The sequence below is a fragment of the Mytilus edulis genome, chromosome 4 (genome assembly GCF_963676685.1).
Source record: "Mytilus edulis chromosome 4, xbMytEdul2.2, whole genome shotgun sequence".
Taxonomy (NCBI): Eukaryota; Metazoa; Mollusca; class Bivalvia; order Mytilida; family Mytilidae; genus Mytilus; species Mytilus edulis.
The window spans coordinates 21,064,805-21,080,322 of record NC_092347.1 but is presented as its reverse complement, the minus strand read 5'-3'; the positions used below and the strand labels follow the sequence as shown (position 1 = coordinate 21,080,322).

At 32.4% G+C, this 15,518-nt stretch overlaps 1 protein-coding gene across 1 annotated transcript; it reads left to right on the top strand.

The window, feature by feature from the left end:
* Positions 1 to 12,196: 12,196 nt before the first annotated feature.
* On the top strand, positions 12,197 to 13,039 carry LOC139521290 (forkhead box protein I2-like). Its single transcript, XM_071314764.1, has one exon. It carries the CDS (start codon positions 12,197 to 12,199, stop codon positions 13,037 to 13,039), a length of 843 nt encoding a protein of 280 aa, XP_071170865.1.
* The last annotated feature ends 2,479 nt before the right edge of the window (positions 13,040 to 15,518 follow it).

The window sequence follows — 15,518 nt, the reverse complement described above, 5'->3', positions numbered from 1 at the left end:
AAAGTATAACTAAAAGAGAGACTAATGATACCAATCGGACAACCAAACTCATAAGTCGAAAATAAACTCACATCGCCATGGTTAAAAAAGAAAAATACCAGTTGACTAACAGGGGAAAAAACAGAACACAAAACACAAAAGAAAAAAACTATAGACTTGAGCCATATAGACCCCACCAAAAAGTAGGCGCGAAATAATTACGCTAAACCTTAGAAAATAATATCTACATTCATCTAGATAGCTGTAGTAGTATAGCAAAAATTTAACTGTTATATGACAAATTTATTTTCAGAAGATATTTATAAAACAAGGAGATGTGATATAATTGCCAATGAGACAGCTATCATACAGAGATCAAATGACGTAGATGGTACAAGCTATAGATCACCACACAGCATAGTTTATGTAATTCATTGCATGGGGTGCTGTTGAGATTTGGTACATCTGATAATTAAATTTTCAAAGGTTAATTTGGAACAATCAACACCATTATAAATGAGGAGAAACGTTATGTAACGAGATAAGATGTCATAACGTACACGTGTGACCGGTAAATAAAAGCAAAGAAAAAATCATGTTGAAACTAGCCATTCCCATCCTTAATATTGACTGGCTCTTAAAGAACATCTCTACTCTTCTTTTTTTTTTAAATCATTGTATTTGAAAAGGCACTAAATCACAGAGAACCAAGATGCGTACAAACTATTTATAGAACTTAAACATGTGGGTAAAAGATAATTTGTGTGCTTTGTGCATAACGGTCAGTGGCAAATATATCAAAACAGAAACTACGAAGAAAGGCCATACCCAGACATCAATTGCTTCCTTCCGAATTTGCTCCACAAATAATAACTTTGAGCTCGCCGATTACCACAAACAAAAGCTTAATATCCCCTGAGCCCCTTTATTTCCCCTATGTCCTTTAACTTTGAAATGTTTGCATGTGACTGTATTATTTCTAATCGTGGGTATACAATGTTAGAATTTAATTTATCATCAAAACTACCATACATTAAAAAGATTTACTTTTTCGATCAATTTACTGTTTGCAAACGCAGCGCATTTTAACATATGTGTATAAATCAGCTCGTATGATTACAAGCAATGCGAAAAATTACTCAAGATCACAATGTATTGCAGACTGCAAACGTACTTTCCAGATATAGTGTGTTAAGGAAACACAGCTTTTGTTTTTGCTAAAATGTTCATGTTTTATATTTGTACTTTGCTATGAATTAGTGCCACGACTGTCCGAGCAAGTTCTAAAAAAGACCGTCAGGTAATCCCGGACTTATCTATAATACATGCCAATATTGTAATCTACGTTTTTTTGGATATTTAATGGATAAATCAATTATTGTTTCGTCAACGTCCAGTGGCAAGTATTTCATGCATTTCAGTCCAGATATTGTCGTTACAAGCCAATATCATAGGATTTAAAAGATGGTGTCAAATCAATTTAGAACCATGTATAGTCAACCAAATCCGAATATCCAAAGAAAACGTTTCTTTTCTGTTTCTTACTGAATAATTTGCGGTACGAAAAGAGGGGATTCTCAGTTTTACCCTTAATTGATAGTTTTGCTTCTTTTAAAAACAGTCTTAACATATTATTCCTGAACTATGTTGAGGTCCCTTAAACGCATGGTTGCAGCAATCTCTTATAAACCTGGAATTTTCATAATTTCTCGAACTATGATTTTGTTTTATATATCAATGTCAACGTATATGTGTAATAAAAAAATATTTATTTCTACTAAGATTTCTTAAGTGTAAGATAAAATATCAAAGTCTGGAGAAGCATGTATTCATCTCATAAATATACATTGAAGACGACAGTATTTATATAATTATAATTGGCAAACATACATGTAAACGTGGGTATATATAGTTCAGAATCTTTTTTTTTTGAGTCATAATATTTTAAAAATTTTCGAAGATTTTTACGAATTATCAAGATGCATTTGCTATAACTGCCACATTTTAACACAAAAGCGATCATAGAACGGGTGTTTCAAAATTTTGAAGAATTCACATTAATCTTTCACTAATGATTTGTAGGGAAGTGGTCAAATGTCTTTATCATCTTTTAAAAGATTGATAATTAGCACTTCCGTGTTTCCTTAGCGTATACTTATCGGTCAATTTGTTGTAATTTAATTGTCAACACCAGGACAAGGTGTATGGCAGGTCATTATCAGCTGCGGGGGTCATTATTCAAAAAACGGTGTACTAGTTGTCATTTAAAGCAATTGGAATAACTAAAACTCTTAATGGCAATATATTTAAAATGAATGGAAAATTGAGTCGAATTCAAATTAGTTTACTTTATTTTAAACCTTAAATAGTGTTGTAATTAATTCCGTACGTGCGGGCCTTTTAACATTAGTGGATGAAGCAAACAAACTGTTTTTGGTCTTTGGTTAAGAACACTAGTGCCTTATTTGGAAAACTATAAGGCATGGCATCATACACAACGCTGCAAAAGTATTTTGTAAGGACATTATGATTATGATAAATAATTGTTTTGCATATACAGAAATAATTGATGACTTTTTCTACAGGTCACGTTTTCGTTCATACACCATGTACGCTATCTTGATCTCTAGTGATACATTTTGAAATCTTGGTAAAGGATAATTACAAGTAACTTATACGTAAATCTGTACATTTTCCCTTTAATCCTGCTTCTCATATTTTTGGGTTCACAGACAGAAACAAATCAGCCAAAGACGTTCAATGCAGTAACGTCAAGTCGTTCGTGTCAGTTCTCGCGGCAATGAAATCAATATGTTAACGCGTAAAAGAGTTCTCTTTAAACACTTCATGTAATTTCATATTCTTGAGAGAGAGAAAAACCGCATGTGGTTGAGACTAGATTCCGGTAAAAAGAATAACGACCCTGTAGTTTTTAAACGGACTTGGACAGCTCTAAATAATATTCGTCAGCTCGCCCAGGCGAACTTACTTAATATTCTTTCGGATAACTTTATTATCAAAACAAAAATGCACATTTTATAGCCAACGTAGCATTTCATTAGAATCTTAATTTTGGTTATATCTTTAATACGGATGCCAATTAGAAACCAAGAGAAAACATGATAAACATTTTGTTTTTTCGAAGTAGAGCAGCCAAAACAGACAGTTTAATGGTCAAAGGTGGTTACTTTTTATAGTTTGAAATAATCCAAAGGAGTAGGTCCGGTAAGGACCGATTTTGGCCTCAAATTTCAGGTTCATCTGACGAAAGATTTTGACTACTTTTTAAACTCTAAATGTTCTATTTTATTTGATTCAATTAGTTCATGTGAAAGATTTGAACTGATTTTGTCATTAAAAACGGTCCGATTCAAGCTCAAATATGAAAAATCTACCAAATATGCAAAAAAATGCCACTTTTCAGGTGGTTTTTGTCAAAAATGAAAGTGGCCGCATCCGTGTTTATCCTCAACCTTTATATATGTTATGTATTATCATAAAATACAACTTACATTTTAATATTAAGGATGAACACGAATGCGGCCACTTTCGTTTTACACGAAAACCGTCTAAAATTTAACTAAAATGCTAGAATTGTGAAGATTTCAGTGATTTAGCATGACTTAACGGTGCTTGTACCCGATATATGTGCATTATATTGTCAAAAACAGCCCATATTTATGTAACAGAAGCATTCTACTGTTCAATTAATAAATAAAAGTTTACATTTTAACAATTTTGTAAAACTGCTATATTTTGGGGCCAAAAAGGGGTCTTACCGGACCTACTCCTTTTGTTGTTAGAGCAATGATTTGTATAGTCTAACTTTACAAAACTTGGTTGAGGTCAGAATTTTAAAAAGATTTGAAAGGTTATAATTCAAGTCTACATTTTAGCATTTACTATGCATGAAAAAAAGTTCAATGTTGATTATATTTCCAGTATAAAAATTTTGGCTTATTCTATTCCGTAATATTATGAGACTTGCGAAATCTATATATATATTAAGTATATTTGGGACATTGATTTTTACAAAATCTTATAAATAACTTGCGTTAAGTTTAAGCATAGTGCTGAGTTTTTATTGAAATAACACCAATTATTTGGTACCGTTAGAAAGATAATTATCACAAGACCTGTCAAGAAATGCGATGATTGTCCACGCGCGTAAAAAGGGAATGTCACAATGAAGTCCATTGAGTGGCTCACCGGGACACACACAGCGAATGTATCACCTGTCACTGTGTGGTTAACACCTCAAACGGCAGTTAACGTAAAAATTAGACAAAAGTTGAAATATTAGTGGGTGAACATCGCTGAAATTATTCTACTATGCAAACAAACAAAATAATGTTTTACTCCACAAGATTAACCTCAAATGTATGCTGTGATTCAACGTCGAAATATCATAACAAGAAAAAATTGCTTCAAATGCATACTTGTTAAATTGTTTCATATTTGTCTTTGAGACAGCATTTTTTTTAATGTGATATTGATATTTGCCGCATGACCTTAAACAACCATTCATCATCACCATCATCATCATATTGATGAAACCAATTGTAATTGTTTAAATGATGTTTGGTTACTGTCTTGTTGAAGAATATCCCACACATACTTTATTCATTTATCTCTATTTACAATCCATACAAACAATCTATTACGTACAAAAATGATTTCTTGATAAAACTGTACAACAATTGAGCATTTATTAGAAATATTTAATATCATTCTGCAATGAAGTTGAGCTGTTAATTTTATATTAGTTAATTAAAAATATTGTATTACTGTTTTTCACAGTTGGTGCCACAAACCCCTTTGTCCCGTGCTAGCGAGTGTGATAACACACCACAACCCTGTACAGATATTGAAGTTTAGAGACAAAAAGAAAAACAATCATATATCGCGGATATCAATATGATAAAACAATAGTCCTAGATCATAACTCATAGCTCTCTCACTGAATATGTTTATTATGTGTAAAAGTTACTGTCGTCAACATAGATACAAACAACCGATTTAAAATTGTGTCGCGTGCCTTGAAATATTAGAAACTGAAAGGAGCAGTGGTGTAGTGGATGGTGCATCTGACTACAAACACAAAGGTTCTTGATTCGATCCCCATTCCGTGGAGAACAGTAAAGAGGGAATAATATAAGTTATAATAACTTGTTTCCCAATCCACTATAAATAAATATGTTTAAACTAACCATTTGATTATATTAATTTTAGTTTCTTGTGTACAATTTGGAAATTAGTATGGCGTTCATTATCACTGAACAAGTATATATTTGTTTAGGGGCCAGCTGAAGGACGCCTCCGGGTGCGGGAATTTCTCGCTACATTGAAGACCTGTTGGTGACCTTCTGCTGTTGTTTTTTTTTCTATGGTCGGGTTGTTGTCTCTTTGGCACATTCCCCATTTCCATTCTCAATTTCATTCGAATAAGCGATTTTCAATTCGAATCTCTGCAGCGACAACGTGGCTTTTGTTGCAGGTAATCAAAAAGATGTCAGTGATAATATGTTAACACTATTTTTTTTGCACTATTCTTTTGGTATATAAAAATAGGAAAATGTGGTATAATTGCTCATGAGAAAAATCACCCCCAGACACCAAAATTACGTAGAATCAACAACTACATGTCAGCGTGCCATCAACGTTTGACATTTAAAAGATGTCATTGAAAAGAAAATGAAAATGGAATGTGGTACTATGACGACTTTGCTTGGAATGCATTGACGATTTCGCTGTTCTGTAAACAGTGACAATATTGATGCGTAACTCACTGGTGACATCAATCACTAACGTCATGTTTACGCATGAGGCAGTGACGACATTGGTGTATGATAAACATTGACGACAATAGTTACGAAATTTATACGCATTTTGAGAGATTACGACATTACTGCGGGATTCACAACTTTACAATTATGAGATAAATGTATTTGATTGATACCGTTTGAGCTTAAACTACAATATTGTTATCTCCATTCCGACAACAGCTTCAAATCATACATTTCGAATATGTAATACGTCGTCTGCGCTTGCGCGTACTTTTCATGGTCTTTCATAGTAAATTGATTCAATGAAAATTGGTTTCGTTTTCCAAATTGAGTGAAGGTTACAAACGATGTTGCATTAGAATTTTTTTTAAATCTGAAATATAAACAAGAAAGTAATCATTCGTGTCTTGAGTCAGCCATACATTTTACCATTTGACGAGCTAGGAAAAAACAGCAAAAAAAAGACCGTAACAACAAACGGGTTTACTTTTAAACAGGTATAAGCTTGACAAAAGCTAGAGCTAGATGATAATTTTTATGTTGCATACAAATTTCCTGGAGTTATAGCTTTCACCTTTACATTTCGACTTACTTCAAACTTATGCAACGAGCGTCTAACGATTGTTTAGCGTTCCTCTTGCGTGCACCTAACGTATACATACTTAGTAAAAATTTTAAGTACGTCTGGTGCACGTCGGTCTATATGCAAATGTGTGACGCAGGCATTAGGTTAATGGCTTTTGAAATCATTGCAACATATTTCCATATAGGAAAAAATAATTTCACAATTAAATTGATCTATAAAAATCGATAAAAGCGTGGCTATACATTTAATTTTCTGTGGTGTGTTATCGGTTTGATAAATTGTAGAAAAAACGTGAAAGATATAATTATAGAAATGTGATTTTGTTTACGTTAGATTTATACAATGTATATACATATTGTTTTACAGTTAGTTTAGTTAAATATGAGCGTACATGAGCGATTTCACAAATTCCTTTGTTATTTATCAAGCAGACATGACATGTAGAACTGCATGCGAGCACATATGAGTATACAAAAAAAAATATAAGTAACTTTCTACTTTCCGAGGTGAAGCAAATTTATTATCTGCACACAGACATACACATGTATAAATAGGATGCATGCAAATGTCGCAATCATTATCATATATAATTTAACTTGAATTAACTTTTTTCTAAATTTTCATTATTTTCACTATATAATGATAATAAGTCATTCAAGTTTTCTTTCTTTGTTGTATGAGTCATTTTCGTGTACCAAAACCTCGCAAAATAGAATGCATGTGATGTGCTGTCACGACGTCGTGGTTGTTTTTTCTTTCCTTTTCGGTGTTGTCAAGCACTTTGCAGAGAACGCATCAATTTTAAATCACCATATCAAATCTTGTGCTACAGAATAAAAACATATTACAATAAACTGTTTATAAAAGAGATATATTTAGCATGTTAATTTAAAATAGAAAAAAAGTATATCATAAAGCAATACAATTGTCTGGATTCGAAGGCCTTGACTGAGGCATTTAAAAATATAAAAGTCGTATGTTTGTAATGGCAACACACTATAAGATACAGGAACAAACTATATACAGTCAGATGTATAGCATGTTTGTAGTGACAACAAACTATATATAGAATGTTTGTAACTGGAAAAAACGATATATAACATGTGTGTAATAGGAAACAAACTATGAATAGCATGTTTGTAGCGGGAATAAACTATATATATAGCATCTTTGCAATAGGAGCTATACATAGCTCGCTATTTAAAAAAAACACAAAAAAACAAGTGTAAAAGAATTCAAACGAGGAAAATAACGGTCAGTGAAATAAATTCAGGGATACTGACCCTATATCATTTTAGCATACGGTCATCATTCAAGGTCATGTTTTGTTTTGACTTAAAGAAAGGACAGAAATTATATGTTAAACTATTTCTAGGAGAAGAAATCTTATGATCAGGGTTAAGGAAGGTGTAAAAGTTTCTGATAATGAAAATATTGATTGCTCTTTAAGATGTGCTTAGATGTTAGTAACATTGATATGGCTTGCAAATAGATTTGATACCAACATACATCTTTACTGGACCTCGTACGTCCTTTTTTTATTGGTGACTTTGTTTTATAAATTCTTTTCCTTCTTGTTTTTTTTATTTTATTTTATTTCTTCCTATTTTGTGCCATTTAATTTTTCCTGTTCAATTCCAACAAGTATTGAATTTTATGTAATGTATGCATGGTTTTTTTTTTAACTTCAATGGTTGGATTATGTTTTTATCGCGAACATGTCTTTTTAATTTTTCGACGTTTTCATTAGGTCTTTCCACCTTTCGTGTGGAAAGACCTACTGATTTTGTTCTGATTATTTTTTTTTTCTTCCGCCTAATTTTTTTCTTGCGGTGTAAACATGTTTCAAAAGATGTCGCTTAGTTTTTTTGTATATGAGATCATACAGTCTATACGCTTTTGAAACTCACCCTGTTTAACCGAACACTTTTCTTTGTAAGAGTTATCTCCCCAAACACTGTTTTTCTTGTTATCAGATCTCCTCCGCAACCGTAAAAGAAAGCGACAAATTTATTTTTCCAAATTGCTCGTTATATCCTCAGAATGTTACGTTTTATTTTGACCGAAGCTTTACGAAGACCCCATATGAGAGTAATTTCCCCTTTTGTATTGAAATAAGTGAAATAAATTTGTAACTGGAAAACCATAAGTGATAGAGGCCTAGGGTCTTTTGATTTGAGGCCCTTGCTCAAAAAGTATGAAAATGAGGTCAAGGTCAAAGGTCAAGGTCATGTTCAAATTTTTGATTTTGGCTTGTTATCTCTTATTTTCAGAAATCATACAAGATATCGACAAAATATTTTCACACAATTGTTAGTTACGACATGTCGTAACACTTAAATTTTAGTCGAAAGGGTACGTAGACATTTGACGCGAGTTTTCCCCCTTTTTATATCTAATATCATACGTATGGTAATATAACTCATTAACAATATAAAGTAGAGGACTAGAGTCTTTTGATTTGAGGTCCTTGGTTTATAACCTTGAAATTGAGCTCAAGGTCATATGCTAATTAAACGTTCTAGATTTTGACCTTTGCTTTTACCTCATATGTACACATGATAAAGCCATGGGATTTTTTACATTAAGTTGTAAGCAATGTGACCTTAAAAAACACAACCGGAAGTGACCTTTTATAAACCGGAAGTAGCTATTTTTTGTACTAAATCAATGTGAAAGTATATAGAACCATATATTTTTGGAATCAGTGTCAAGTAAACTATCAAACAATACCGGAAGTAAACTTTCTAAACCGGAAGTAAAAGATTATCTCCCTTTAATATATTTTTTTTTTTATAGAAACCATATATTTTTTTAATAAGCTTTCAAAAAGCTGTCATTTGGCGCTAAAATTGACATTTAAAACCAAATTTTAATATTTTCATTTAAAAAAAGGTCTTAACTGGTGGAAAGACCATCAATGGTTCTCTGAACAATTGGTTTTTAATTTTATTTGTTCTTCTTCAAAATTTAACACTATGAGGTATGGGGGAAATCTGCATTCACAATATTTTTTTACCATCTGCTTGACCAGATTTTTTTTCTCTCCATTATTGACGATCAGAATATTTAAAAAAAAAACATACCCAACCCAGGCTTTTGAAGTTTAATGGTCGTTCCCTAAACGTTCTACCAAATAGTTGTGCCATAGGTAATAAATGAATTAGAAAAAATCATAGCCCTGATGTTTCTATGATATACGAGGACATAATGATTTTGAGAACTACTACATGAATTCATTTCAGTTTTGGTTGCCATTATATTACAATTTTTGCGACATTATCATATTCATACCTATAACAATCATGAAATATTATTTATCGGTCTTCAAACTGTCTATATTTAACTGTGATCTGCATAGACAAAAAAAAATAAGAAAAAGGGGCAATGTATTTCTAAAAAGCAAATAAAGAACGAATAAGTAGCGAATACATAACAGGGTATCAATCGAGCGCATAAACGGATACATGCTGTTACAGGGTGAATTTGAATCGAAGAATTTACAGTGAAAAAGAAGAATAAAGGTATCATAAAGGTACAGGGAGAAAAAGGAAAAAAAGGAAAAGGGAATATGTAAACAACAAGAAATAAGTAATGCATAAATAACGAATTAGGAATAACAAAAAAACAAGCTTTTCTCTGACTGTCTTTGCACTAAATCCATTGGATGCTGGGTGTGTACTGATTAATATATTAGTCTAGCATAGATACATGATTTATTTATAAGTTTAAAAGCTTTAAACTAACTGTCATTAACTATGAGAACCCTCAGCTCTATATTTATTTTTTTATTTTTTTTTTTTTTGTAGTTTTTTTTTTTGGGGGGGGGGGGGGTCTACAAGTACGAATCAACATCTACTTTGTGTTTTGTTAGATGTATTTCTATGTGTATCCATCTGATGAGTTAAGCCTTTTCTGACTGTTGTTTATAGCTAGTTCTCAATTTGTACGCTCACAGACATGTTTAACACCGCTACACTCTTTATGCGCCTGCCCCGGCCAATTCAGGAGCTTGTACGTGTAGATCAGTGGTTGTGATTGGTTCATATCTGTCATATTTGTTTTAATATAAAGTAGGCCGCTAGTTTTCTCATTTTTATTGTTTCATATTTTTCATGTCGGGTTTTTATAGCCGACCACGGTATGGTTTTTTTCTGATTGTTAAGGCCGATTATGCCTATAATTGCTTACATCTACTTCATTTGAACTTTGGTGGAGAGTTGTCTAATGGATAATCATACTGATACTTCTACATGAAGTCTGTTAATTCCTGGTCAACAGTTATTCAAGTAAAATTATCAAGTAATTAAAACATTACAAATAGGTACAGCGATTACCTTTATTGCATAAAATTCATATTTCTAGTAAAGAAAGTAAAACAAATGAATGTTAAAGTTTTAGTTTTAGCATGCAAATAATTAACAAAAGAAGAATGTTTATCCCCAAGGAAAAGTAATCCCCACCAGAAACGGGAGAGATCCGTTTGCGCCAAAAATGCGTCCTTTTGCGCCACAATTTTTTTCTCCAATGCTACGTTTGCGCCACATGTTTTAAAATTACATGGTATCATTTGCGCCAAATATAGAACATACGATTGCGCCAATTACAAGAAAAATGACTACCCTACTCCTTTATCAGGACTTGGAACCGGCAGTTTACACAGCAAATGTTTCCTTTTCTGAATTATATCTTCTTTTTACTGCTGCTCCATGGGTATTTCCCAATTTAATGTATGTAGTTGCTTGTAACTTCACTTTATTGTCCAAACACACAAATTGAAGGATGAAATGCATAAAACAGTTCATTATAAAAATTCCTAATGATAATAAAGCCCATACGCATGGTGGGAACAAAGCACTGTGTCATCAACATATGCGGCTAAAACATAATCAGCAAAAGCTTCTAATTTCTTCTCTATTGGCGTATCTTTATCAAATATTCAACAAAGCAATAAGTTTTCTCCTCTCATTGACTGTCTAATGCATTTTAAGTCATTTTCCTTTACATGCTCATCTTCATTGCGAAATATCTCCGAACATATAATACTTTTTAAGCGAAAAATAAGAATAAATATATATATTAATCATTAATATTTATGATAGATATGTGTACAGGTAAATTGGCGCAAATGAGTTCCGAATATTTGGCGCAAATGATACCCCCGAAAAACAGTAATTGGCACAAAAGGACTGCTGCCCCAGAAAAAGGGGAAAAGGACAAATAATTCTTAATATTCCAATTTTTCAATGGGTTATTTTAAATTCAAGAGTTTTTTTAAATGTTCTGAAACTTTTCTAAGCAACCAATTTAAGGCAAGAACTCCATAACTAAAACATTTTGTGTCGTGATAAATACTATAAAAAAAGTTTTTGATAAACCTAATATTTAAATTTAAAAAATTATAGCTAGTTCTCAATTTAATTTATTTTTAATAGAAATGTATCCTGACTTGGGAACGTTTGTTTTAGATATATTATATCATACCGTTTCTGACTTGTTATAGTCGTTAAAATCGCGATAAATTTGAATTGATCAGTTGATTTGTTGCACATTGTTTCTCGCAGTTTTTATAATAACAATTAATAATTTTGATATATTCACTATAGAAAATGATAAGAAAAATCAGTATACATAATTACATATGATATATATGTGAACAACTTTTTGGCATCATAGAAAATGTCTTGGGAAATTCAATTTAATTTTACAGTATGAATGTTAAATATATCCTTTCAAACATGTTCGAACTACATGTATGTAACCCCAGTGATATATATATATTAAGATCTCGATTTAATTCTGTTATAATTTTAATGTAAGCAAGCTGGAAAGGGGACCTTAAACAATGGAAATAGAAAATTGTGATAAAGTTGAATCTTTAAAAGACAAAGTTCAGACAGGAGATAAAAAATGCTCAAGTCCAAAACCAGGTATGTCTTATATAGCGTTGATTTCGCTGGCCATACAAAGTTCTTCACCAAGGAAGATGCTGCTGTCTGAAATATATAACTGGATCACAGAAAACTACCCGTATTATAAAATGGAAGAAAGAAGTTGGCGAAATAGTATAAGACATAACCTATCTTTAAACGAATGTTTTGTAAAAAGTGGGAGATGTGAAAACGGAAAAGGTAACTACTGGTCAATACACCCAGCTAACATAGACGATTTTGCAAATGGCGACTTCCGCCGGAGAAGGGCGCGTCGCCGTGTTAGAAAATGTGACGAAGAACTGCAGAAGCTTGTGTCGTGTGAAGACGAAGAGGATGACGATAAAAGTTCTGTTACCGATGAACCATACTGTACTATAGTTCCACAAAATGCATACGTTCCGATGACGAGTACGTGGGCCTCAACGGATTATCTCACTGCAATGTTTAGTGTAGAAGCAATTCTATCCCCAGAGGAACGGATCCGGTACTTTTGTAGAAATAATAGCTCCGAAGATATCAACGCAACGAATGAAATGTATCAACATTCTTATCAAGGGAACAATCAGATATTTGATCAGTCAAATTATCAAGGATTTGAGCAATCTAACGATCATCAGACTTTCGTTCACCCATCTACAGTTAATGTCAACGTAAACGTAAGCGTACAAAGCATTCCGAACAACGTTGATCAGATGATTCCTTCCTGGCAGGATACATTTCACAGATTGCAGACGGATCTTCATACTAAGTGCTAAAGTTAGTGATATTTGCTACATTTGAGGAGTTGATTCGCCGATTATTTATTCGTCAAAATGAAACAGAAATAAACAGATTATGAAATAGCCTTCTACCTCCATTACCCTTTACATTCGAGGAAAACCTACTCGTTATTGAATATTCTCAATGTCTTGATTTAAACATTTATGTATAAGAGCCGTAAGCATCTTCTGACTGTGTTGTGTTAATATCAAACGTGCTTTGAGAGAAGTGATGTTATCGTTACTATATTTTCCCCTCTTTACAAGTATGAATATGGACAATACTTGCTCGAGTCTCGGTTAATATCAGTTGAGTGTAATACAATTTATTTATTAAAGTTAGGTATTAGAAAATTGAATGCCTTTTTCTTTTTAATTCTAAAATTGTTTGCCAGTATTTTTGACTGGTATTTTAAGACAACCGAATCATTTGTAACAAAATAGAAAACATTTAGCCTGTATGATTCGAAAGATTTGTGCAAAACGTCAAACTATCAAAACTTTGGTATTTAGTTATAGCCAATGAATTTGTTTTCATTAACAAAAAGTATTTGATTTTTTTCATCTTTAGTATCACAAAAAAAAAGTGTGGACACATATCAGTGTAGTAATAAAGGACTCCCATACCAAAGTTTGCACGATAAGCTTGGTACATGTGTTACACATAGTAATATTATGGAGGTATTACATATGTGTTCCATTTTTTTAACAGAATTTTAAGGTATTGCTTGAACGAATTTTAGGCGATAAACTACAATTATGTTTAGTATGGTGTCCATCACTCTAGTTTCATTGGTGCATGCTTTAGTTTGAATATCTTTCTAGTAGGGTTCTTTGATACACTGTTTCGATTGGTGACAGTTATTTTGGATTGGATTGGCACCAAATATGGTCATTCTTGTATCACTTATTTAAGATTTTGATAAAAGTTTGAGAAAGTTTCAAAGAAAATGGTATGTACTAGTTCATGTATATGCATTAACAATATCAATATGTTTCGAAGTTAAGTTATTATTCCAAACAGAATCCATCTTTGATTTAATTAGATAAGTAGTAACAGTTAAAATTAGAAGAGGAGCGGCCTTCGTGCAGTTGTGCATAATCTGGTTTTAATGTTTGTGATGGTTTGTTATGAGGTGTATGTATGTTTTCTCATATGATTCTGTTATTTGGCAACATGGTGGTCATTCCTGGTTTTTTCGTTTTTTTATATCATATTGATAATACTTATCAGTATAGAACATCCCAATATCTTAAATACAAGCTTTTTTCAAATATTACAGATAGTTTCCTATTTCTGAAAGAGTTATATGTTTGATTTGGATCTGCATTTACACCTTAAAATCCTAATTTACAACGCCAAAAGATTCACAAAGAAATCTTTACAATATCAGGCAAATTTGTAGCCCCAACGTTAACAGACATTTCGAATCATCTCTGACCAATTACAAATTGGCGAAATTGTGAAATATCTCTAAATGGGGAGTCCTGCAAAGTGTGTCTGACGATGCAGGGCCTTTTAGCCTATTGGAAATGAGAAATGCCATGCTTATAAAACTAAAATTGAGAATGGAAATGGAGAATGGTTTGAAAAGACAACCCGACCAAAAAAGCCGAAAAGAGCCCGAGGCCACCAATGTGTCTTAGACACAACCGTAAAAATCCCTAATCCTTTAAGTTAATCCGGTGGCGGTTTCAGCTGGCTCATAAACAAAAATATTTTCTAGTTTAGGGAAAATGGACATCACCGAAACATATAAATGAACTAGAATAAAACTTTAAAATTATAAAAATTTTCAAAATCAATAGCCATGACTGAAGGGACGGAGCCAAATAATCTCAATTTAAGAGGAAACGTGTCAATTCTAATAAATATGCATACCAAATACCATTGACTGACCACTGATGGGTCGCCTTAAACTGGTCACATCACAAACTAATACATTTCAACTAAACAAAAGATCAAAGTCATTGAACTATGACTGAATGGCAGGCCAAATAATTACCGTTGAAATGTGATGTGCCAATTGTAGATTCAAACAAATAAATAATTGACGCCGCCGCCGGAAACATCAGACCTGTTTCTTGCTTTTCAACTTCGTTAAGGGTAAACAAAAATCTTGAATTGCTTTTTTAACAGTCTATGTTATGCTGAATCATACCTTAATGCTAATAAATAGTTAATTGGAGATCCTTTATAATCCTTCCACCATGTTATGATTTACTCTTTCGTACAACATGTACATGTTTGGGTGTCCGTTTTCAAATCTGAAGATAATTCACACCAACGAACTGGTCACAGTTAGTACATAGAACATTAACACTAATTACGAGGAGGTTTCTCAATGCATTTAAGATGTATACTTTGAAAAAGTTATAAAAAATATAGAATCTATAGCCTGTGCTAGTCCGTAAATAACGGTTGTTTCCCATTCGGTTGATGTATTTTTGTTATTTTACTTTTCACTACTGATAC